General features: G+C 39.5%; 2 protein-coding genes across 4 annotated transcripts in view; one reads left to right on the top strand and one right to left on the bottom strand.

The window, feature by feature from the left end:
- LOC108265469 (cytosolic sulfotransferase 2) overlaps positions 1 to 22,887 on the top strand; it is a 278,533-nt gene that overhangs the window by 172,980 nt on the left and 82,666 nt on the right. The window lies entirely within an intron of this gene.
- nr2c2 (nuclear receptor subfamily 2, group C, member 2) lies at positions 1,141 to 22,802 on the bottom strand. Of its 2 annotated transcripts, XM_017468002.3 has the most exons (15): positions 22,624 to 22,802; positions 18,881 to 19,011; positions 17,228 to 17,329; positions 13,623 to 13,823; positions 13,054 to 13,159; positions 12,769 to 12,948; positions 11,182 to 11,329; positions 10,520 to 10,610; positions 10,220 to 10,356; positions 9,908 to 10,082; positions 7,603 to 7,724; positions 4,858 to 4,997; positions 4,574 to 4,711; positions 2,005 to 2,110; positions 1,141 to 1,921 (listed from the first exon to the last, which is right to left on the bottom strand). In XM_017468002.3, the coding sequence occupies exons 2-15, from the start codon at positions 18,938 to 18,940 to the stop codon at positions 1,747 to 1,749; spliced, it is 1,881 nt and encodes a 626-aa protein (XP_017323491.1). In that variant the 5' UTR covers positions 18,941 to 19,011; positions 22,624 to 22,802; the 3' UTR covers positions 1,141 to 1,746. The 2 variants fall into 2 exon arrangements, with proteins under 2 accessions (XP_017323491.1, XP_017323492.1); XM_017468003.3 differs by lacking the exons at positions 18,881 to 19,011; positions 22,624 to 22,802 and adding an exon at positions 17,632 to 17,715.

Below are 22,887 nucleotides of genomic sequence, written 5' to 3'. Positions count from 1 at the left end.
TGTAAATCAATACCAAGGTCATAGCAGTCATGGATTCAGAGCTCACATATAATCAGGTATTTGTATGATCTACACACCCCTGTTAAAATAGCAGGTTTTTGTGGTGTTCAAAAATAAATAAATAAATAAATAAATGAAACCGACCTTTATTGTGAAATTGCAGCCTATATATGAAAGTGAAAAACAATGAGAATCATTTTAGGGTGGGAAAAATAAAAAATAAAAGTACATTAACCTGGTTGCATAAGTATGCACACCCCTACACTAACACTTAGTTGAAGCACCCTTAGATTTTATCATGGCATTCAATTGTTTTGGGTAAAGAGTCAGACAGTTTGGCACATCTTGACTCGGCAATATTTTTGCCGAGTCAAGATGCCGAGTCAATTTTTGCCTTATTTTAACCTTGATCTTATCTTAGCTGCTTTGTAAGCTCTTTGAGGCCCGTGGCTTTTCCAGTCAGAAAAATCCTATTGTAACAGCTGTATTTAATTTATGGGTAATCCATCATTTTAACTGATGGCAGGTGTACACTAATTAGTATTTAACAGGAGTTTGAATGTGATTGGTTGATTCTGAACACTGCCACATTCACAATTATAAAAGGGTGTGCACACTTATACACACTGGGTATTGGAAGTTTTTTTTTTTTTCCTCTTTCTCTTAAACACTGGGTGTTTGTCCCTTGCTTTTATATGTTGCAATTCACAATAAAGGTGATAAAGGTTCTGTAATGATTTCATTTTTTACACCACAAAAACCTGTCATTCTAACAGGATTGTGTTGACTTTTTATAGCCACTGTACATTAAGCCTAAACTGTGGCTTAAACTTAAAAATAATGGATCACCCATGACATTGCAATTTAGTGCAGCGCTAGGCTTAATGCATGTCCGGGAAATTGATCCTAGAAGTAATAGTGCCTGTTTATCAGGATATTTATGCAAGAGGCTATATATATATATATATATATATATATATATATATATATATATATATATATATATATATATATATATATATATATATATATATATATATATACACACACATATATACATATATACATACACACACACACACACACACATATATATATATACATATATATATATATATATATATATATATATATATATATATATAAATAAATGTAGGAATATTCAATACACTACGGAAGGCAGAAAAAAGGTCCTAGATTAGGACCCAGGGTCACAGAGAGACCCATGCAACTCTTGCATAAGAATTCAAGATGAGGTTATTTTCAGGATCATAGGTGAACACAGACTCATTAACATTACACTTCTAATACAGTTGCATGAGGAGGAGTCAAATCCTTAATACACTGATCTTAAATAATACAAAAAGCGTGTGTATGATAAGTTTTCCCCTTAGCCAGCACGTTTCTGACTGGAAAACAAGTGCTTAAAAATAACTCGTTGAATAATAATTTTTTTTTCATTTTCAGAAAATGAAAACAATATTGAGTTTTAAAACTCAAAGTCCCATGGTGCATGACTCTTAGAGAACTAAAATGCAAACCATATTAAGTAACATTCAGTCAGACGGTATCACTGTTACGGCTCTTTGTTAGGAAAATGAAATGCTCGACGCAAGGGGGGATAAAGAAAAAGAAAAAGAAAACGATGGTCCTAACTTTTGCATTGCTTTGCAATGAAGGCAAGTGATGACGGGAGATTGTAGGATTTCAGTCTGCACCTGTAGCTCAAAACAGGCCACTCTGGAGTCATGCAGTAGGACCACTGATTTGGCTATTGTAGTCGGCGGTCTCCATTTTGAGGATGTACGGGATGATGCTGTCAATGGGCACGTTTCCAATCAGCCCGGTGAAGAAAAGTTCTTCTGTTATGCTGGAGCTCATCAGACGCAGTGCTGGCAGACGCATCAGGGTTCGCGCCAGTCTGCCAATTCAAACAGAGGAAGCAATTAATAAAGAAAAGAGTAAGAGCAGAGAGGTGAGCTAAGCGAAGATCAAAGTACGGACCTGTAAGTGTCATCTGGATAAGTCTTCTGTACATAATCCTGCAGCTCCATCTGCGCTTTCTCCTGAAACTTCTCGATCTGGCTGCTGCTGTTCAGGCCTGGGTGGTCTTGTAGAAAGAAGGTGGAGTTTAAACTTTGTGTTGCTTGGTAATACAACAAGCAATTTTTTTGTCTTATTAACTTCCAAGATAGCACTGAGTGAATGACTAGTTATCCCTAACTTGTTTTGCAGACATTCCATGCCACTAAATGTAGATATAAATGAATAAAAAGTAAAATATTTGCCTGTGTGTAAGAGGAATAAAACACTTCAGGACAGAATGTCTCCTTACATAACAATTGAGCAGTTTAAATAAGGAAGAGACATTGCTATGTGGGATAAACTTTAGAAAACTATGAAATATGTATAATATTAAATTGGTTTTTAATTCAATTTCATGGCTTTGGAATAGGTATTGCTATATGTGTTTCCTACACAATTTTATTCTTTTATTCAATAATAAAGTCAAGTATATATTTCAAATGAGATTAACAGAAATTCTGCCCACTGAAATGTCATTCAGTCAGCAGCTAATTATATAAAATCGCATGTTTCTGTAAAGTAAAAAATAAATACATTTCCAAGATAAAATCATGTCAGAACTTTTTCCACTCTCAATGTGAAATTACAACATATAAATATTATGTGAAAAACAATCAGAAACATTTTAGGGAAAAATAAAAAAAAAGTTACAATAACCTGGTTGCATAAATGTGCACACCCTTTTAAAAATTTGGGATGAGGCTGTGTTCAAAATGAACCAATCACATTCAATCTCATGTTCAAAACTATTTATCAATGAAATTATTCTGATTAATCCTAAATAAAGACCAGCTGTTTCTGTAGGATTTACTCACAAAAAACATCCAAGCTCAACTAAATCACCCCAAACCATGTGGCAAATATGTTATGGTCTGATGAGAACAATTCCAAAAAGGTATAATAATTCCAAAAGGTATGGTTGAGGCAAAAAAAAAAAAAAAAAGAGCACATCACCAAAAGAACACCATATGCATAGTGAAGCACAGTGGCGGCAGCACCCTGCTGTAGGGCTGCTTTTCTTCAGCCAGAACTGGGGCTTTGATCAAGGTGGTGGGAATCATGAATAGCTACAAATACTTATTCAGTTTTAGTGTACAACCTTCAGGTGTCTTCTAGTAAGCTGAAGATGAAAAGGGATGTCACCTTTCAGCACAACAATGACCCAAAAGCATACATCCAAATCAACTAAGGAATGGCTTCACCAAAAGAAGATCAATGTTTCGAATGACCTAGCCAGAGCCTAGGGCTGCACAATTAATTGAATATCGATCACGATTACGATTTTGACTGCCGACGATTAAATGAACATGATCGACTGCGATATTAACGTTTAAAGTTCGTCCTCTGCTAATAGAAAACTCCGCTGCAGATCAAATCAAGCGCTTTCTACACTTACAGCCTATCACCATAGAGCGGCGCAGGGATGACATCATTTTGTCGTGCCAAAACCCCGAAACGGAAATAGCATGCCAGTTTCGCTTTGCGCGAGGAGAAATCATGACATTAACATGATGCTAAATGGCACTGAAGAGGTTGTCGGGGACATTAAACGTCATCACGCTGAACGGGAAAAAAACTTTGTAGATAAAACTCAGGGCTTTACAGTGTGACCATTTCACTTGCATTTGCGACTGAAAAGTATTTGTGCGACTGTGAATAAATATTTATTCGCACCGGTGTGAGTGACCTGTTCAGAGTTGTATAATACAATCGGGATAAAAACTACAGGAAGTCCAAAATGCATCTACGCCGAGCAACAGTTACTTTCACACTGCTTTTCATCACCTCAGTCAACTGAACAAGCATGGAAATGCTGCAAAGAGCCATTGTGATGAGGAAAGTAACTCTGTACATCATCTGCTTCAACTTCCCGATCTCACAACCGCCATCTTTTATTGATCCCGCAAAATGACCTGAACTTGCACCTGCTCGTGTAGACAGCGGGTTCGCACGGAGTAAATTAATAATAATGCTAACGCTACAAGGTGGGTTTAATTCAAACTTCTTTATTAAAAAATTCCTCACCAATCATAATCAAGAGTAGCAACTGTTCAGTCTGTAAACATACAGTACTGTCTAGAATGTTTTTGCAAGAAAGAGTGGGAAAATATTGCCAAGAGTGTTGTAGTAAATTCAAAGGTTGCTTCAACAAAGTATTAGTTTAGGGGTGTGCACACTTACGCAACTACGTTATTAAAGATTAAAATAAAATAAAAAACTTTTTTCTCTGAAATGTGTCAGTTTGGTTTTCAATGGCATTGTCCAGGTTGTAAGTTTTACGGTTATTAAAGGTGGAATTGTTGTGATATGATTTATCTTTGTTTCATTTTTTTACGTCACAAAAACCTGCTTTTTTAACAGGGGTGTGTAGACTTATTATATGCAGTGTATATAAAGCTATCTAACATAAACAGACAATAAATGTGCGGAAAATAAGCATGATCTAAAAATACCAGTTGTAGGAAGAGTGTCAGGAACATGTGTTTACCTGGACTGAAGAGGACGATGGCTTTCAGGTAGGCATACTCATAGCCGTCCGTCTCCAGCTTGGCCATGCTGTTACAGAACTCCTGCAGCTTCCAGATGTGCTCCATCACCAACTTCACTCGTTCCCCAGACAGCTTGTCTTTAAGTAATAAACGAGTGATTAGTTACTGGAACATTAAGGACTGTCAGATTTCACCACCAAAAAATGACTAAACTGTAACAACCATTTTTTCCTTTTAAACCACAAGCTCCTTCTCCACTTGGGGCATTATAGAGCTGACATACCCTCATGTATGCTGCTCTGCAGATGGTTGACGATGGCAGCCAGGATGGTGGAGAGGCTCATGACCTGAGCACACTGCGCCAGACCGAGAGTGAACAACTCATTCCAGCATGCCCGTACCAGAGATGTGTTACACTCCTGCCTACAACACACAAATGCAGATACATATATAGAGACACATGCTCAGGAGTGAAATGCATGGGCCCATCAAGAGTGCACAATTATACACAATGACCAATGTTTACACTGGCTTGTTTGTTGTTAAGGTGGCGTTTGTTAGGGCTGGGCAATATGACAAAAATATATCATGATACATTGAGACATTTCTACAGTAAACAACTAGGTGAATATATTCATTAAAACTGAAAAGGGAAACGATTAATTATTATGATAAATTCTACGATTAGATAAAATTTCTTGACATTTTTAGCACCGAATCAAAGTCTGTAATTGTTTAAAACAAAAATGAGCTAGAAAACAGAAAATAACTGAATGAAAATTAGTTAGATAACAGTTCAAAAAATGTATCACAATACCTGTGATATCTCAGAAAAATGAATTGTGGCATAAATGATCACAATATCAATATTATATTCATTAAACTGGCCCTTGTCTCAGTTACGTTTGGTTTGACTGTCGCCCACCTCTTCACTGTGGCAAGATATGCTGGTGCTTCATTGTCCGAGTAGTTGTTAGTGATTGACAGGGCTAAAAATGAGGTCATCTCAGTACACAGAGTACATACAGTTTTATGACAGACTGTGAGATAATATGTCTTCATCGCATCAGATTCTACAACAAAGCTCGTCTAACAAAAGCCCTGAATTAAAGAAAATTACTACAGTGCTGTTAAAAAGTATTTTCCCCATTCTGATTTCTTCTGTTTTTAGTATAATTCATACTAAAATAGTTACCCATATTACCCATGGAGGGCGCACGGTGGCTCAGTGGTTAGGATGTTTGCCTCACACCTCCAGGGTCGGGGGTTCGATTCCCATCGTGGCCCTGTGTGTGCGGAGTTTGCATGTTCTCCCCGTGCTGCGGGGGTTTCCTCTGGGTACTCCGGTTTCCTCCCCCAGTCCAAACACATGCATGGTAGGCTGATTGGCATGTCTAAAGTGTCCGTAGTGTATGAATGGGTGTGTGAGTGTGTATGTGATTGTGCCCTGCAATGGACTGGCACCCTGTCCAGGGTGTATCCCACCTTGTTCCCTGGGATAGGCTCCAGGTTTCCCCGTGACCCTGAAGAAAGGATAAGCGGTATAGAGGATGGATGGATGGATATTACCCATGGGAAAATCTAATTGTCTCCTTAAACTTTAAAGCTGGTTGTTCCACTTTTAGCAGCAATAACTGCAACCAAATGCTTCTGATAACTGGCAATCAGTCTTTCACGGCACTGTGGTGGAATTCTGGCACACTCGTCTATGCAGAACTGTTTTAGTTCAGCCATATTGGAGAGTTTTTGAACATGAATTGCCTGTTTAAGATCCTGCCATGGCATCTCCAATAGTTCAAGTCAGGACTTTGACTAGTCCACTCCAAAACTTTAATTTAGCTTTTTTTGAGCCATTCAGAGGTGGATTTACTCCTATGCTTTGGATCATTGTCTTGCTGCATAATCCAGTTGCGCGTGAGTTTCAACTTACGGACTGAACTTATTTTCTGGTAGAGAGCAGAATTCATATTTCCCTCAATTACTGCAATTTGCCCAGGCACCAAAGCATACCCACATCATCACACTTCCACCACCATGCTTGACCATAGATATAATGTTCTTTTTGTGGAATTCGGTTTTTAGTTTATGCCAGTTGTAACGGTACCCCCTTCTTCCAAACAGTTCCACTTTCAACTCCTCAGTCAATAGAGTATTCTCCCAAAAGGTTTGAGGTGTGCTTTGGCAAAATTCTGGGTTACTGGGTAAGTGCTTTTAACCAACTTCATGCTGTTGAAAAAGTTATATTTAAGTGCTGATTTGATTGAACAGGGTTTGCCGTAATCAGGCCTGGTTGCATCTAGTCCAGTTGAACCCCATTATGAATGCAGTTTCATAGATTTGGGGAATCAGTAGCTACAGGGGCAAATACATTTTCACACAGGCCCAGTTGGTATTGGATAACGTTTTTGCTTCAATAAATAATATCACCATTTGAAAACTGTCTTTTGTGTTTACTCAGGTTGCCTTTGTTTTATCTTAGATTTTGTTTTAATTTCTGAAATGATTTAGTATGAGATACACACAAAAACAGAAGAAATACTTTTTCACAGCACTGTACATTCTGCTTACGTCATAAATCAGTATGATCTGGGCTCATACAGAAAACAAGACTGCATAAACAGAAACATTCCTTAACGTCAGTTTGAGGTAATAAGGTTTTTTTTTTATGTCTATTAACATGTTTCCTTTATGTTTCACCATCACCACTACATTATTTGTAGCTGTCCCATGAGTACAGCGGCATACTATGCCGTCCTGCTATTGTTGGCTTTTAGACAAGCATCATAGCAGCGTTTACACTTAACCAAAAATTTGGTTCCCACTGCCAGAACTTTGTCATCAGCTCCCTTTGAGCACTACATCAACCACTGATGAGCATGGCACTTTGTATTCTTTTATAGTGTGCAATGTTTTTTGTTTTTTTTAATAATGTATGACGTACTATCTGCTGTCCACTTGTAATCTGATCACTCAATATGGATGTTAATGCCATTTCTGAAAGGAGCCAAAAACATACAGTGACTCTCACCCAAGAGCTAGGAAGGCTGGGATGGAGCGTGCCCAGTGCATGGAGAGAAACAGCAGACGGGACGCAGACTCGCAAATATAATGGACATTCAGATACTCAGGCATCGGACTGGGCATTGTCAGCTAGAGAGGGAAGGACACAGAGACAGAGATTCGTACACTCTTCCTTTCTGAACTGTTTGGCTCAGGCTGGTTTACACTTGTACGTTTAAGCACATTTGCGTCTTGATGTATAGAGTAAGTGTGGGGTTATTGTGTTATGTGTTTATCACTCTGTCTGGTTGCTTATGTGGAATCATTGTGACGAGACAATCGTTGTGACCCTACTTTCCCTACTGATAGCAAACATGGCATCAGACCAATGCAGCACTATAATAAGCGTGGAGAAGCCAGGAAGTGCTGATGTATAGCAAGATAAATAAAGACACAGAGAGAGAGAGAGCGAGAGCGAGAGAGAGAGAGAGAGAGAGGTGTCAAGCTGCAGCTCTGTTCATCAGCGGGGGCATGAAATGTTCATACAAAGCTATATTTACACTATATATTAAAATAAAATGTACATGTTTAGCAATATTAAATTATATTTAACAAGCTAAAAATAGTGTTTAGGTTTATGTTAGTTAGTGAGTTAAAGTGTTGGGGTAGTTAAGGTAAACGTTTGTTTACCTTAACTGTGTCAGTAATGGTATGCAGGAGGGGCTTATTATACTGTATATTTTCTTTTATTATGCAACATCCACATTTGTCTTTGACTCTTCTTTTTCTGTGGAAAAAAAAAATCTACAAAAATTACAAACTGTTCTCTACCTGCGTGCTTCTAATAGATAACAGCGTGGTATATTACTTCACCTCTTCTGCATTCATTCTCAGTTTTTCATGTTCAGGTTACATGCAATTAGGGTAAAAAATCTGATGTGTTCACAAATACGCACACGCAAAAGTATAAACCAGTCATAGAATCAGTAATCAGTCATGCAACCAGTAAAATTTTAGGGCAAAATTTCTATCAGAGCTAATTTGGTTTAATGGGTACAGTGCCGTGAAAAAGTATTTGTCCCCTCCTGTTTTAGATCTTCAAACAAAATACAACATAAAACAAAGGCAACCTGAGTAAACACAATACAGTTTGAATTTTTTTATTGAAGCAATATTATATATCTCCAACACCTATCACCCATATGAAATACTAATTGCCCCCTTAAACGTAAAATCTTTACGTTAAAACCCCACCTTTAGCAGCAATAACTGCGACCAAACACTTCAGATAACTGGAGATCAGTCTTTCAGAACACTGTGGGGGAATTCTGGCCCACTCTTCTTTGCAGAACTGCTTTAGTTCAGAAGCACTGGAGGGTTTTCTAAGATGAAACTGCCCGTTTAAGGTCCTGTCACAGCATCTCAATTGATTTGTACTTTGGCTAGTCCACTCCCGATCATTTCTGGAATTACTTTCAACTTTGGCATAGTGTGTTACTGGGTAAGTGCTTTTAACCAACTTCATGTTGTTGAAAAAGTTATATTTTAGTGTTGATTTGATTGAACAGGGTTTGCAGTAAGCAGGCCTGGTTTTGCCTAGTCCAACTGAACCCTATTGTGAATACAGTTTCATAGATTTGGGGAATTAGTAACTACGTGGGCAAATACATTTTCACACAGGCCCAGCTGGTATTGGATAACTTTTTTTGCTTCAATAAACAACATAATCAGTTAAAAACTGTATTTTGTGTTTAATCAGTTGGTATTGGATAACGTTTTTGCTTCAATAAATAATATTACCATTTGAAAACTGTCTTTTGTGTTTAATCAGATTGCCTTTGTTGCATCTTAGATTTTCTTTTAATTTCTGCAACATTTTGGTATATGAGATCAGAAACAGAAAACAGAAATCAGGATGGGGGCAAATATTTTTTCACAGCACTGTATATAGTTATACATTTGCAAACATATTATTGTCTTTTTATTTTTTACCTTACTTTACACGGTTACTTTTTTCCCCCCAAACTATTAGAATTTTTTTTTCTTTTCTCATTTTGCTTGAACTCTCTTCCTTTTTTTTTGTTCTTCTGCACTGTATGGATGGTGTTGCTTGGACACCATTTGGTCCATGATTATCTAAGACTAGCTCTCTATGTGGATGATAGTAATGCAAGAAATAATAATGGTACCATGCTCTAATAATCTCAGGTTTGGTTCATGAGTAGCAATTGTTGTTTATTTATTAAGTCTTTTAACAAACATAGTTCAGTAATTAACAGTTCATAAACACATAACACATGGCAGCAATGTTTTACTTGTGTTTAGAGACGCACCTTAAAGTTGACGTGTGTGTCCGTGAGCAGAGGGCCTTCCACTTCTATAAGAGGCGTGACCTGATCTCTGCTGATGACCTGTATAGTTGCTCCACCCACACACTCCGCCTCTGACAGGCTCTGCCCCTCCCCCTCCTCATTAGGGTTTAATGCTTTGGCCAGAGTGTCAAAGGCACTGTGTGCACACATATACAGTCATTTCAGGACAAACATTAATACATGCTGTCAGTATATGCCTTAACAGTACAAACATGATCTCTCTCTCACTCACTCTCTCTCCCACTCACAGACACACACCGTGTCAATCAGTACCGTGTGATTTCACTGACAGACTCCTCCTGCTGGCTGGCTGAAATGTCCCCGTCCCCGTTATTGAGTGATTCGCTAAGACTGGCTAATGATGTCACCACATTGGCCAGTGTGCCTAAATCCCCATGACTGGTCTCTGTCTAAAGGTCAAATCAAATCATCATTAATTCATACAAATTATACAAGTTAACCCAAGCTAAGACCTGACTTAATAAGATCTGACCAATTAGCACACTGGTATCCATGACTACAGGTACATAAAAATACCCATCTATAAAAAGATTGTATTGAAAAAGATGTTACCTTGGTGTCTGTTGCTAAGAGTAACGTGCCATCGGCTTGGATAACAGGCTGTTGGATGTTCACCAGCATCCCGGGGTCCAATAAACCAGAGCTACCAAAATGATGTACCATTTAAACAACCAATCAGGGTATGAGAAATTCCTAAGAACAGTGACTAAGATAAGACACAAATTCGTTGCTATTATGCTATCATGGAGCTCTACAATCCAAATAAAGAGCTTAAAGATATGAAAACATGCATCGGTCAATTTGACTTTGAACAGCAGAGATGAAAACCTTTATAGTTATTAAATTTACACCATGCATTAAAAACCTTTTATTACAATAAAATAAAAAATAAAATAAAAAGATGTAGGAGAGTTACTGTTATTGTTGAAATGATAACTAAATTACAAAACAACCATCTTGGAATTGCAAGAAAATGACAAGAGTTGATGCTAACTTTCTTTAAGCAACTCCACACTCGGAATAGGCGGGTATAATAAATAAAAACATGTATCTTGTATGTAGAATATTTGTTTTGTACTTTGTGCTATGTGTAGATTCTGAAGTTTGTGACTTTTTGGGTGGTGGTACTATGGTACCGGTGTTGGTACGAAATAGACCATGAGACAAAGTATGTCTTTGTGTTTCACACAAGTTTAGAAGTCAGTGTGTGTTACCGTGTGCCATCTTTGTCTGTGATGAAAGTTGGCGTTGCTATTAGGGGACTTCGCAAATCTTTTCGGATGTAGATCTTCTCAGTTGAGGCAGCACAGTTAACAGGTTTTTCTCTGGGCAGGTCTAATGGCTTTCTCTCACTCTGCACAGCTGCAGTATCACACACAAGCACACAGAAGCAGGTCAACTACTTCAACAGAATATACACACACACACACACACACACACACACACACACACACACACACACACTCTCAACGAACACTTTATTATGAACACCTGTACACGTACTCATTCATGCTATTATCTAAGCAGCCAATTGTGTAGCAGCAGTCCAATGCATAAAATCACACACACACATGGGCCAGCAGCTTCAGGTAATGTTTACATCAACCATCAGAATGGGCAAAAATGTGAGCTCGGCGATTTTGACCGTGGCATAACTGCTTGTGCCAGACGGGCTGGTTTGAGTATTTCTATAATTGCTGATCTCTTGTGATTTTCACGTACAGCACTTTCTAAAGTTTACTCAAAATGGTGCAATAAAGAAAAAACATCCAGTGAGTGGCAGTTCTGCGGACGGAAGCACCTTGTTGATGAGAATGGCCAATCTGTTTTGAGCTAACAGAAAGGCGACAATAACTCAGATAAGCACTCAGACAACCAACACTTGAGCCAGATAGGCTACAACAAAAAATCATGTCGGGTTCAGCCAAGAACAGAAAGCTGAGGATACAGTAGGCACAGACTCACCAAAACTAGACAGTTGAAGACTGGAAAAACGTAGTCTGGTCTGATGAATCTCGTATTTCTTCTCAGGCTCACAGATGGTAGGGTCAGAATTTGGCACCAAGATGAATCCATGGACCCAACCTGCCTTGTGTCAACAGTCCAGGCATGTGGAGGTGGTGTAATGCTGTGGGGAATGTTTTCTTGGTACACTTTGGGCCCATTAATACCAATCAATCCTCACTTGAGTTCTATTTGAGTATTGTTGTTGACCATATGCATCCCTTCATGGCCATAATTTATCCATTTTCTAACGGCTACTTCAAGCATGACAACGCACCATGTCACAAAGCAAGTCTTCTCAAACTGGTTTATGAACATGGCAATGAGTTCAGGGTTCTTCAGTGGTCTTCCCAGTCACCGGATCCAAATCCAATAGAACACTTTGCGATGTGGTAGAACGGGGGATTCGCAGTATGAAAGAGTACGTTAAAAAAATGTGCAGGAATTGCATGATGCCATCATGTCAACATGGACCAGAATATCTTGAACATCTTGTGGAATCCATGCCATGAAAAATTGAGGCTCATTTGAGAGCAAAGGGAGGCCCTATCGTATAGTATAGTCTTAGTATACTGTTCCTAATAAAGGGCTCAGTGACGTATATGTTGTGGTAATAAGTGAGTCTGAGCCAGTGTTGTTCTAAGTAATCATAGTATTCATTCATACATACCACACACACACACACACACACACACACACATTAGCAGATCACTTGTGTGTAGCTTTAAGTCAGTATGTTTCAGGTGGAAGCAAATCTAAGGAAAGCACAAGTATGTGTAAAGAAAAAAAACACCCACACTCCATCTTCATGCCCATCTCAAGGCACTTCCTGAGGCGGCAGAACTGGCAGCGGTTGCGGTGGTGCTTGTTGACTACACAGTCTTGGTTGCTGCGGCAACTGTAGGTCAGACTCTTCCTGACACTTCGCTTGAAGAAGCCCTTGCAGCCCTCACAGCTAACAGCTCCATAGTGCCTCCCTAACCACACACACACCCACACACACGTATTAAATGTATTCTACTGATGTAAGTAAACTTGCAAGAGTATGTAAGTTGTTCTTGTAAATTTGTATTTGTTTTTACCCGAGGCTTTGTCTCCACACACAACGCAGTACTCGACAGGCTGCGGTCGGCCCACCTCCCCACCTTTACCCAGAATCCTCTCTACCGAGACTGCATCTGTGACAAACTGCACCACCACACAAGGGGAAATGTCACCATCTTTGTTCAACACATCATCACACTTAACACCTATACTGAGTTACCAGATTATTAGTTATAGACAGGAACGGTTGGTATACATTAATTATTATAAACTGACCACTTCTGACCAGATATTATTTGTGTAATGGATTATTCTCAGCACAGCAGTGACTACTGACATGCTAGTGACATGGCAGTCTGTGTGTGTGGTGCTGGTACGATTGAACCAGAGAGGCAGCAGTGACACTGAGATGTTTAAAAACCCCAGAAATACTGCAGTCCCAATACACTTGTACCAGAACATTACTATGCCTCCATCATGTCAGAGTCACTGCTGTGCTACAAATAATTCACAACCCAAACAATATCTTGTTGGTAGTACTGGGTTGGTCATTTTCCATTGATTCTGACAAACAGGTATGTACTACACACTGTGTTACTGTGTGTACCTGTATTCGACCAGGTACCAGGCTGTCTGCTGTGGTGAAGATGAGCTGTTTAGTGCTGGGGTTGTTGGGGGACGCCAGGATGACTTTGCCTGTTGGTGTTCCATCATGAGCAGCCAGGATAAACTGCTGCTTGGGCACGCTGACCGGATCCACAGCCGTCACAATCTGGATCTTCTGTCCCGTCTGCTGATCCGTCACAATCTGAGAAGGAGGATCAGATGCATGCTATTAGTATGATCAGATTCATTCTTCAGTACAACGCCGATTAGAGCTATTATGTGCATAGAACAGAGTGCTACTACATTTTAGGAATTAATTTGAGACATTTTCCAAGACATACAGCGCTGTGAAAAAGTATTTCTTCTGTTTTTGTGTCTCTCTCATGCTAAATAGTTTTAGATCTTCAAATGAAATACAAACATAAAACAAAGTTAACCTGAGTAAACACACACTAGGGTTTTTATTTATTTATTTATTTATTGTACTGAAGCACAAAACGTTATCCAACACCTATCACCCATGTGAAAAAATAACTGCCCCCTTAAAATTAAAATCTGGTTGTGCCACCTTCAGCAGCAATAACTGCAACCAGATGCTTCCAATAACTGGAGATCGTTCTCTCACTTACTTCTAGGACTAGGACTTACTCCTATGCTTTGGATCATTGTCTTGCTGCATAATCCAGTTGCGCTTAAGTTGAACTTACGAAATGAAGAACATACATTCTCCTTTAGGATTTTCTGATAGAAAGCAGAATTCATATTTCTCTCAATGAATGCAAGTTGCCCAGGCCCTGAAGCAGCAAAGCCTCCCCACACCATCACACAGCTACCACCATGCTTGACTGTATTTATGATGTTCTTTTTATGGAATTCTGTGTTTGGCTTACGCCAGATGTAACGGTACCCCTGTCTTTCAAACAGTTCCTCTTTTGACTCATCAGTCCACAGAACATTCTCCCAGAAGGTTTGAGGATCATCAAGGTGTGTTTTGGAAAAATTCAGACGAGCCTTAATGTTCTTCTGGGTCAGCAGTGGTTTTCACCTCGCCACGCTTCCATGGATGTCATTTGTGCCCAGTGTCTTTCTAATAGTGGAGTCACGAACAGTGACCTTTATTAATGCAAGAGAGGCCTGTAGTTCCATTGATGTTGTCTTGGCTCTTCTGTGACTTCCTGGATGAGTAGTGCAAGATGAATTTTGGAAGGTCGGCCACTTTTGAGTTTTTCCATTTGGAGATAATGGTGCTCACTGTGGAGTCCCAGAGTCTTTGAAATAGCTTTGTAACATTTCATGCTGTTGAAAAAGTTCTATTTAAGTGATGATTTGATTGAACAGGGTTTGCAGTAATCAGGCCTGGTTGCCTCTAGTCCAGCTGAACCCAATTATGAATTCAGTTTCATAGATTCGGGGAATCAGTAACTATGGGGGGGCAAATACATTTTCACACAGGCCCAGTTGGTATTGGATATCTTTGTTGCCTCAATAGATTATCATTTTTTTTAAATTATATTGTGTTTACTCAGGTTGCCTTTGTTTTAATTTCTGAAACAATTTATTATAAGATATACATAAAAACAGAAGAATCACTATGGGGGCAAATACTTTACATACAGCACCATACAGTATGTGTGGCAGCCTGGGAAAACCCTTCACATGGTGAAATTTTGACATTTTCAAATATATATCACGTTGAAAACTACAGACTATAGTACACCTCAACTGAAGTATGTTTTCCTGCTATATCTCAACTAGAAGTTAAGTTATAGCATTTTGAAGTCTGGTTAACCCCAAAAGTGAAAAAGGGAACACTAATCTGAGAAACATCAAGACACTTGTCCAAAATCGCTGCTATTTACTGATTTAATCTGATTCAACTTAATTTAATATGTAATAGCATATAAATCATTTATAAATCAACATGATCCAGCAGTCATTCCATCCATTCATTCATTCATTTTCTATACCGCTTATCCTTCACATAGTCACGGGGAAGACTGGAGCCTATCCCAAGGAACTCGGGGCACAAGGCAAGGGACCCATCCCCTCCAACTCATCGCAGGGCACAATCGCACACACATTCACACATTACAGACAATTTGGTAATGCCAATCAGCCTACAACGCATGTCTTTGGACTTGGGGAGGAAACCAGAGTACCTGGAGGAAACCCCCGAAGCACGGGGAGAACATGCAACCTCTTAAAATCAGTAATACAGAGCGTAATTACTCCTTACTGACTAACTTGAATCACACATACAGACGCTTATAGAAACCTCACATCAATCAATTATCATTTGATCACACGTTTGAATGAATTATTACACTCTTACTCAGTGTAACACACCAGTGTGCTGGTTAAGCTTTCATTAGTTTCATTAAATCCCACACCAAAATAATCAAACAGACTAACCAAAGCTTCGATTGAGGTCAAATTTCCAATTCTGCAGTCTCTTAATTAGCTCTCCTTTCTGAAAGAGGTTCTACCATGGTGGGATTGTCCTGGTAAGATGAAGGTAAAACAAATACATTTAGCTAAAACTAACTCTATGGTGAAAGGGTATTCAACTAACATTTGTGAAGGCCCAGCAACATAAAATGCTTTGCTTACAAAAGGTCTGATAAGCGACTAACAAGCCCCATCCCTTTTTTTAGCTTAACCACAAGTAATTCATTCATGACTATAAATAAGACAATTTGAAGTTGTTATATTTTGCTTCCTAGTGGCACTTCATGTTACCTCTTCAAACTTACCTTGCAGCATACCTTGCAGTGGATTGTAGTTGGTTCTATTTCCAAAAATATAAACAAATGCATTTTAAACAATCATTTAACCCTTCGTGTATATGATCAGGGTAAAGCATTTACCAAAGATGAACTGAATGAATGCAGGAATGTGTCGCATTAAAGCGCCACACGTTCCGAATGCCACACATTCCCCTGGATGTTCCCTTGTTAATGAACATGACCTTTCTTTGCGCCACAAGCTTCATATTTGAAGCACGTTTCGGTGACTATTTCTGTCCCGATGCACACCTCTACTCCGAACAGAGGGAACACGACTGTTCGGAACGTGAAGCGGGGAATAAACACATGCTGTTATGCAATTCGGTTTGCATCGCATTGCTTTTTGAGCAAGTCATGTCGTCACTTCATTAATAAGAGCAGAAAGAGTAAATGAAAATAAAAGCCCTCTCTAGCTCTCTCTGGTCTGATTAGCTCCCTCCAGGTAAATTTAAATGAATGCATGCGATTGGCCACAGCAGAGGAAAACTGAAGTCACTGACCTACGGACAGTTTCTTTCAGCTCTACTACAGGACGTCCGGTGACTTCCTCCAATCTTACAAAAAATATACGAGCTAAGATGGAAATATACCAAACCATGTCATTTCATTTACCTAAAAGCCCATTTTTACACTTCTACATTTCCAGCACTTTACTAATATTTCCCTGACATTTTAACCATTTCCACCCATGTTCCTCCCATAAGCTGAATACAAGTCTACACATTTCCAGATTTTCCAGGAAACATGAAACTCGTTTTATTTATATTAACTACAAATATGACACATGTATGTTTGTGTCGTCTAAATAAAAGTCATGTACCTGTATCCTCTGTGGCGCGGTGACGGAGGAGTCAGTGGAGATGATCTGAATGCGCTGTGGAGAAGCACTCATCACCGGACTGTCTGTAGGAGATGCCTGCGTCTGCAAAGCACACAAACACACTTAGACATTTAAATCACAACGTGCATATCACACACACAGAGAAAATTAGAGAATGGGGGCAAGATGTCCTCTCGTTAAACTCGTCCTTTGCGGGTCAAGTGCCGTGTTTCCATGGAGACCAGTCGTGCAATACAAAGAGTCACAAAGAGCCGTGTAAACACACCCTGGTGACTTTCACACAAGGTAGAAGAATACGTATTTTCCCAAAGAATTTTTTTTCCCTTCAAATTTAAAATAAATGATATTTTAAATGTCACGTCAAATGTCAAACAGTCAAATACCAGTCATGGTTTCGTTGGCTTCTGGCGTGTGGATTCTCGGAGCACCGTTTCCTTGATAAGTTGGAAACCACTTTCATAACTTATACCCAGGAACAAGCATGATTTCTCAGAGACAGTTTAAAGAGGAAATATTGCAACAAAGCAGATCATGTGTCTGGTTGATCCGACAGGCCCATCTGCCCTTAAACACTAACGTCTCTCCTGCTATTACAAATATACTCTGCAAAATCTATTACAAATGCACCTGTAGATAGAGTTGTACACTAAGACTGAAATCCCCCGGAACCCAACAAAAGAAGTCACAAGAGCACTCTCATGTGGATGGGAACAGGCTGTGAGATATGAAGCTCATTTGTTAACGTGGAAGGGATTCATCAAACCCTCTGCTAGAGCAGCTGGCATTGATTAAACTTTCTGCTAGAGCGGGTGGGACTGATCAAACTTTCTACTGAACAGACAAGATTAGTCAAACTTTTTTTTGCTGGAGAGAGAGAGCAATTAGTAACAATATGTGCTGGTGGGATGGGGGGGTATTGCTCAAACTCTCTGCTGGAGATGTAGGAACTGACCAAAATTTCTACTTGAATACACATGATTGGACGACTCCAAACTTTCTGCTGGAGTGAGAGGGACTGGCCAAACTTTTTTGGCTGGAGGTGGTGGGATTGATCCAATTTTCTGCTGGAAAGAACATACTTTCTGCCAGCGCAGGCGTGAAGGATAAACACTTCTGCAGGACTGAACAAACTTTCTACTGGAGGGGTGGGATAAGTCATACTTTCTGCTGGAGCAAAAGGCATTCTAACTTCCTTCTAGAATAAACGTGATTGGTCAGACGTTCTGCTGGAGGGAGCAGGATTAGTCAACCTTACTGCTAATACAAATGGAATTGGTCAAACTTTCTGCTGGAGCGAGAGGGATTGATCAAAACATTTTGGCCGGGGGTGGGATTGGTCAAAATTTCTGCTGGAGGGGACAGGATTAATCAGACTTTTTTTGTTCATCCTAATAGTGTTAGAGTGTAATGATTTTGTAGTCTCCTATATTTTAAACATTTCTAGGAATTGGTAGTTGCACATAAGCTACACATGCGGTGGAAAGTGAAAAATTTGGAAACACTGGTGACTTCTTATTCAAATCTTCTATTTCAAGAAGTTACAAGATGGGACAATACTGATTAAGACACACTTTAAACAGAGGCTCGTGTCTCACGCAGTTTTGCTCTCGGATTTACACAAAGGTTGCTCACCTCGGCTACCTGCTCAGTGGTCACTATCTGCTGAGCCAGCATCTCCAGGTTGGTTGTCATGCTGATTAAAGGTCATTAGCAGTGTCTTACTGGAGCAAGGCCACTGCTGCATCTGTTATAACAAGCTGGACCTGCGCACCACATGAACAACACATCAGACCATGATGTGACAAAGAGTACACTGCACTCATACAGCTATGTACACAGAAACACTCACTGGAACATCTGACATTGGTTAGCATGCTCACAGTACACCATTTAAAGGTTTCGTCAGCACCAGTATTTTTTTACCCAATAGTTGGGTAAGTATAAACAATACATTGTGCATATAACTATTTATAAGTAAGGAAAAGATGGTCATTAAGATTAATAAGATACCAAGACCAATAGCAATATTGCAAATGATAGTTTTCTAAGATATCTTTGAAATTACATACAGTCATGTGAAAAAATAAGTACACCCCATTGAAACTGTTGGCATTTTTGACATATTTGGATAAGGAAACATTAGATCTTCTTTGAAACAGTGTCTATTAATAGAAGGTGATGCATTCTATCGAACGACACATAAAATTAACATTTTTTAGTAATTGTCACAATTTACATTAACAAAAAAAACCCCAGATCATTCACATGGAAAAAGTGAGTACACCCCTACATTAATCATCACACCTTGAAATTAGAATCAGGCGTTCAGGTTTGGGTGCCAGCCATTAGAACCTGCTTAGGGAGTGCAGGTGGAACTTGTCTTTTTTATTCCCCTCTTATATCTATTGTCTGGTGTTCCCTTTGGTATTGAGGTGTGTGGTGTCACAATGCCAAGATCTAAAGAGCTCTGTAAGGCCTTCACAAAAAACGTTGTGGATGCCTATGAGTCTGGCAAGAGATTTAAAAAGATCCCCAAATTATTTGAAATACATCATTACACTGTAAGGAAAATAATCTACAAATGGCACAGATTTCAAACGACTGCCAGACCCAGCAAATTCAGCCAAAGAGCAGACCGTCTGATGCAAAAAGAAGTCTCCAAGAACCCCAAAATTTAAGCACAGGACCTACTAGTACGTCTAAGTCAACTGTTGGTGTCAAAGTGCATGCTTCTACAATCAGAAAGAGACTGCACAAATTTGACCTGCATGGGAAGCGTGTCAGGAAAAAGCCTTTGCAAGACTACAGTTTGCCAATGAGCATATAGGCAAAGACCAGGCCTTTTGGTATAATGTGCTCTGGACAGATGAATCAAAGATACAGTTGTTTGGCCACTGTAACAGCAGACATGTTTGGTCCAGACCAAAGACAGCATTTCAGGAGAAGCACCGCATACCAACTGTGAAGTATGGTGGTGGAATGTTATGGTTTGGGGTTGCTTCGCTGCTTCAGGGACTGGACAGCTTGCGTTCATTGATTCAACTACAAATTCTGCATCATATCACAGAGTACTTGAGGATAATGTGAGGCCATCTGTCCAAAAGTTGAAGTTGAACCGAAAGTGGACCTTTCAACAGGATAATGATCCTAAGCACACTAGCAAATCCACAGAGGAATGGCTCACAAAGAAGAAATGGTGGGTTATGGATTGACCTAGTCAAGGCCCGGATTTGAATCCTATTGAAATGTTGTGGGGGGATTTGAAACAGGCAATACATGCAAGAAAACCCTCAACATCTTGCAACTGAAAAAATATTGCATGGAAGCCTGGTGGACAATTATGCAAAACACCTACAAGAAGTTATTTCTGTTAAAGGGGGCAATACTAGCTTCTGAGGCCAAGAATGTACTTACTTTTTCCACAGAAGAATATCACATCTATTGATATTTCTGTAGAATAACTGATTGAAAAAGCTCATTTTCCTTGTGGTTTTGTTCAAGTATATCAACATCACTAATAGGCACTGTTTCAAACATGATCAAATGTTTGCTTGTCCAAATATGTCAAAAATGCCAACCATTTCCATGGGGTGTACTTATTTTTTCACATGACTCTGAGATTATTTTGGATCTAGAAACACGTAGAAATTGCAGGAAAATTGCAAACTGTACCTTTAAGCTGGCACACTATACCAGAACGTGAGGACCCTCAGGGGTCCATGAAGCACTGATTTATTAATGTTTGTTTCTTTGTTTGTATGCTTCTTTTCTTTCTCACCATTACCAAAGTTATTATATTTAGAGGTCCAAGCACCAAAGTCAGCTCAGACCTAATAGGTCCATGAAAAGCCCTACATAAAATGTACTTGCTGTACAGCACTTTCCCTATAACATTATGAAACAACTTTAAACTTTAAATGTAGCAAATAACAAATGTCAACAAAATGATATTTTTTAACCATTCAAGGAAGAACAATCGAATTAATGGTGAAATTATGTGCACTTCACTGAGGGTGCGTTATGGGCAAAAGCACAGACAGCACGCTTGCACACTCACCATTTAGTAAATATGTAGTGCTTTTAATGTTTGATTTTGAATACAAATTGAATGAAAAAAAAAATTATTGCCACCAATGATCTGACCTCCAGGGTCAGACTGATTCATTACACATCAATATTCAATCACTTTATGGATATAAGACATTATTTTGAAGGAACAAGGGATTTTAAAGGTACAGTGAATTATATTAAGTGTACAGAATATTATTTTAAGGGTACATGACATCATTTTAAAAGTACAGTACGTGACGATGCCCTTGTATACAACAGCAAACTGTCATTTTAAAAGGCGACATATTATATTTGAACCCACACAAGTAATCAGTCCTAATGACTTAATGTTCCTGCTGCTCTTGCACACTGCATCCTTCACACAGCTAGTGAACTTAAAATGACGTCGCAGAGCATCTACGGAGTCTCAAACGCGGTTTTAAAGCAAACCTTGCCCTTGAATCTATTTTTAAAAAGTTCATTAGGTGTTGTTTTATTTTAAACCGCTGACTCAATCAGTACTATAACAGCAAACAAGATACAGAAATCCTCAAACAACTCTCAAAATGGAGAATCTGGCGGAAAGCCAAAATAAGGACAATCGAGTATTACATGCGGCTTCTTCAAATCAATTTCAAACATCTGTTGTTGTTGTATATCGTCAGGGATTAATTCATGCAACGTCTATTAGATTATAAACTGATTCGTGTGTCCTATTCAGACCGGGAGGGGGGAAAAAACACCCACTGTCCCGAGATGGCAAAGGTAAAAGGGTCGCTTCATTCCCCCACCCATATTGCGACAAATCCCGCCCCGTGTGACATGATTGGTCAGTGTTTTGCAAACTCCTGCGCTTTGATTGGCTACAAGACTGTCCAATCGGCGGATAGTTTGTAATAGCCAATAATACCGCAGAAATCTGGGTTTGTCGAAATACGGGTAGGAAATGAACGATAAGAACAGTCGGGTTCAGCAGCACACCAATACAGTTAGCCTACTAGCTAGCAGGCTAATTCTCGGTCCTCTTTATCGCGCGCATTTTTCGTATAAGCCCCACCACAATCTGCATGAGTGCTTGTTTGTAAATTGACAGCTGCTGAGAAATGTGTGTGGAAATGGCTAAAAGTGACCGACACGCGCTTTTTTCTTGCAGCCGGTGGATAATATAAATGTGCGGTCTGACAGCACGGCACGGCCTGTCGTTAAGCCTCGGAGCCGGGCTCCTTCCCCGAGCAGCTAAACAAGAGAAAAACGCTTTTTATCTTGCCGGTTTTAAGCACCGTTCATGGTCGCGGGAAACAAATTTTAAAAAATATTCGGCTTACCTGCGAAGTTAGTGAACGTAGTTTTACAGTCGTTACGATTAAAACAAATGATTTGTTATTGTTTTTCTCCTGTGAAAGGTCATAGTTCGTGACCCCGTTTCGGCCTGCTGGGAGTTTTTTCCTCTTCCTCCCTGTCGCGCGCTCGCTCTGCCCCCCTTTTCCTCTCCGCTCGCGCGCACCAGCCACGACGACCAAACGAGGCTGACGTCGTCCCGTCTGCCTCCTCAGACGCGCGCTGATTGGTGGATTTCCACATGCAGTTTA

This window comes from Ictalurus punctatus, chromosome 5 (assembly GCF_001660625.3).
Source record: "Ictalurus punctatus breed USDA103 chromosome 5, Coco_2.0, whole genome shotgun sequence".
Lineage (NCBI taxonomy): Eukaryota > Metazoa > Chordata > Actinopteri > Siluriformes > Ictaluridae > Ictalurus > Ictalurus punctatus.
Note: the sequence above shows the minus strand (reverse complement) of the source record. Positions and strands in the feature narration are given on the sequence as shown.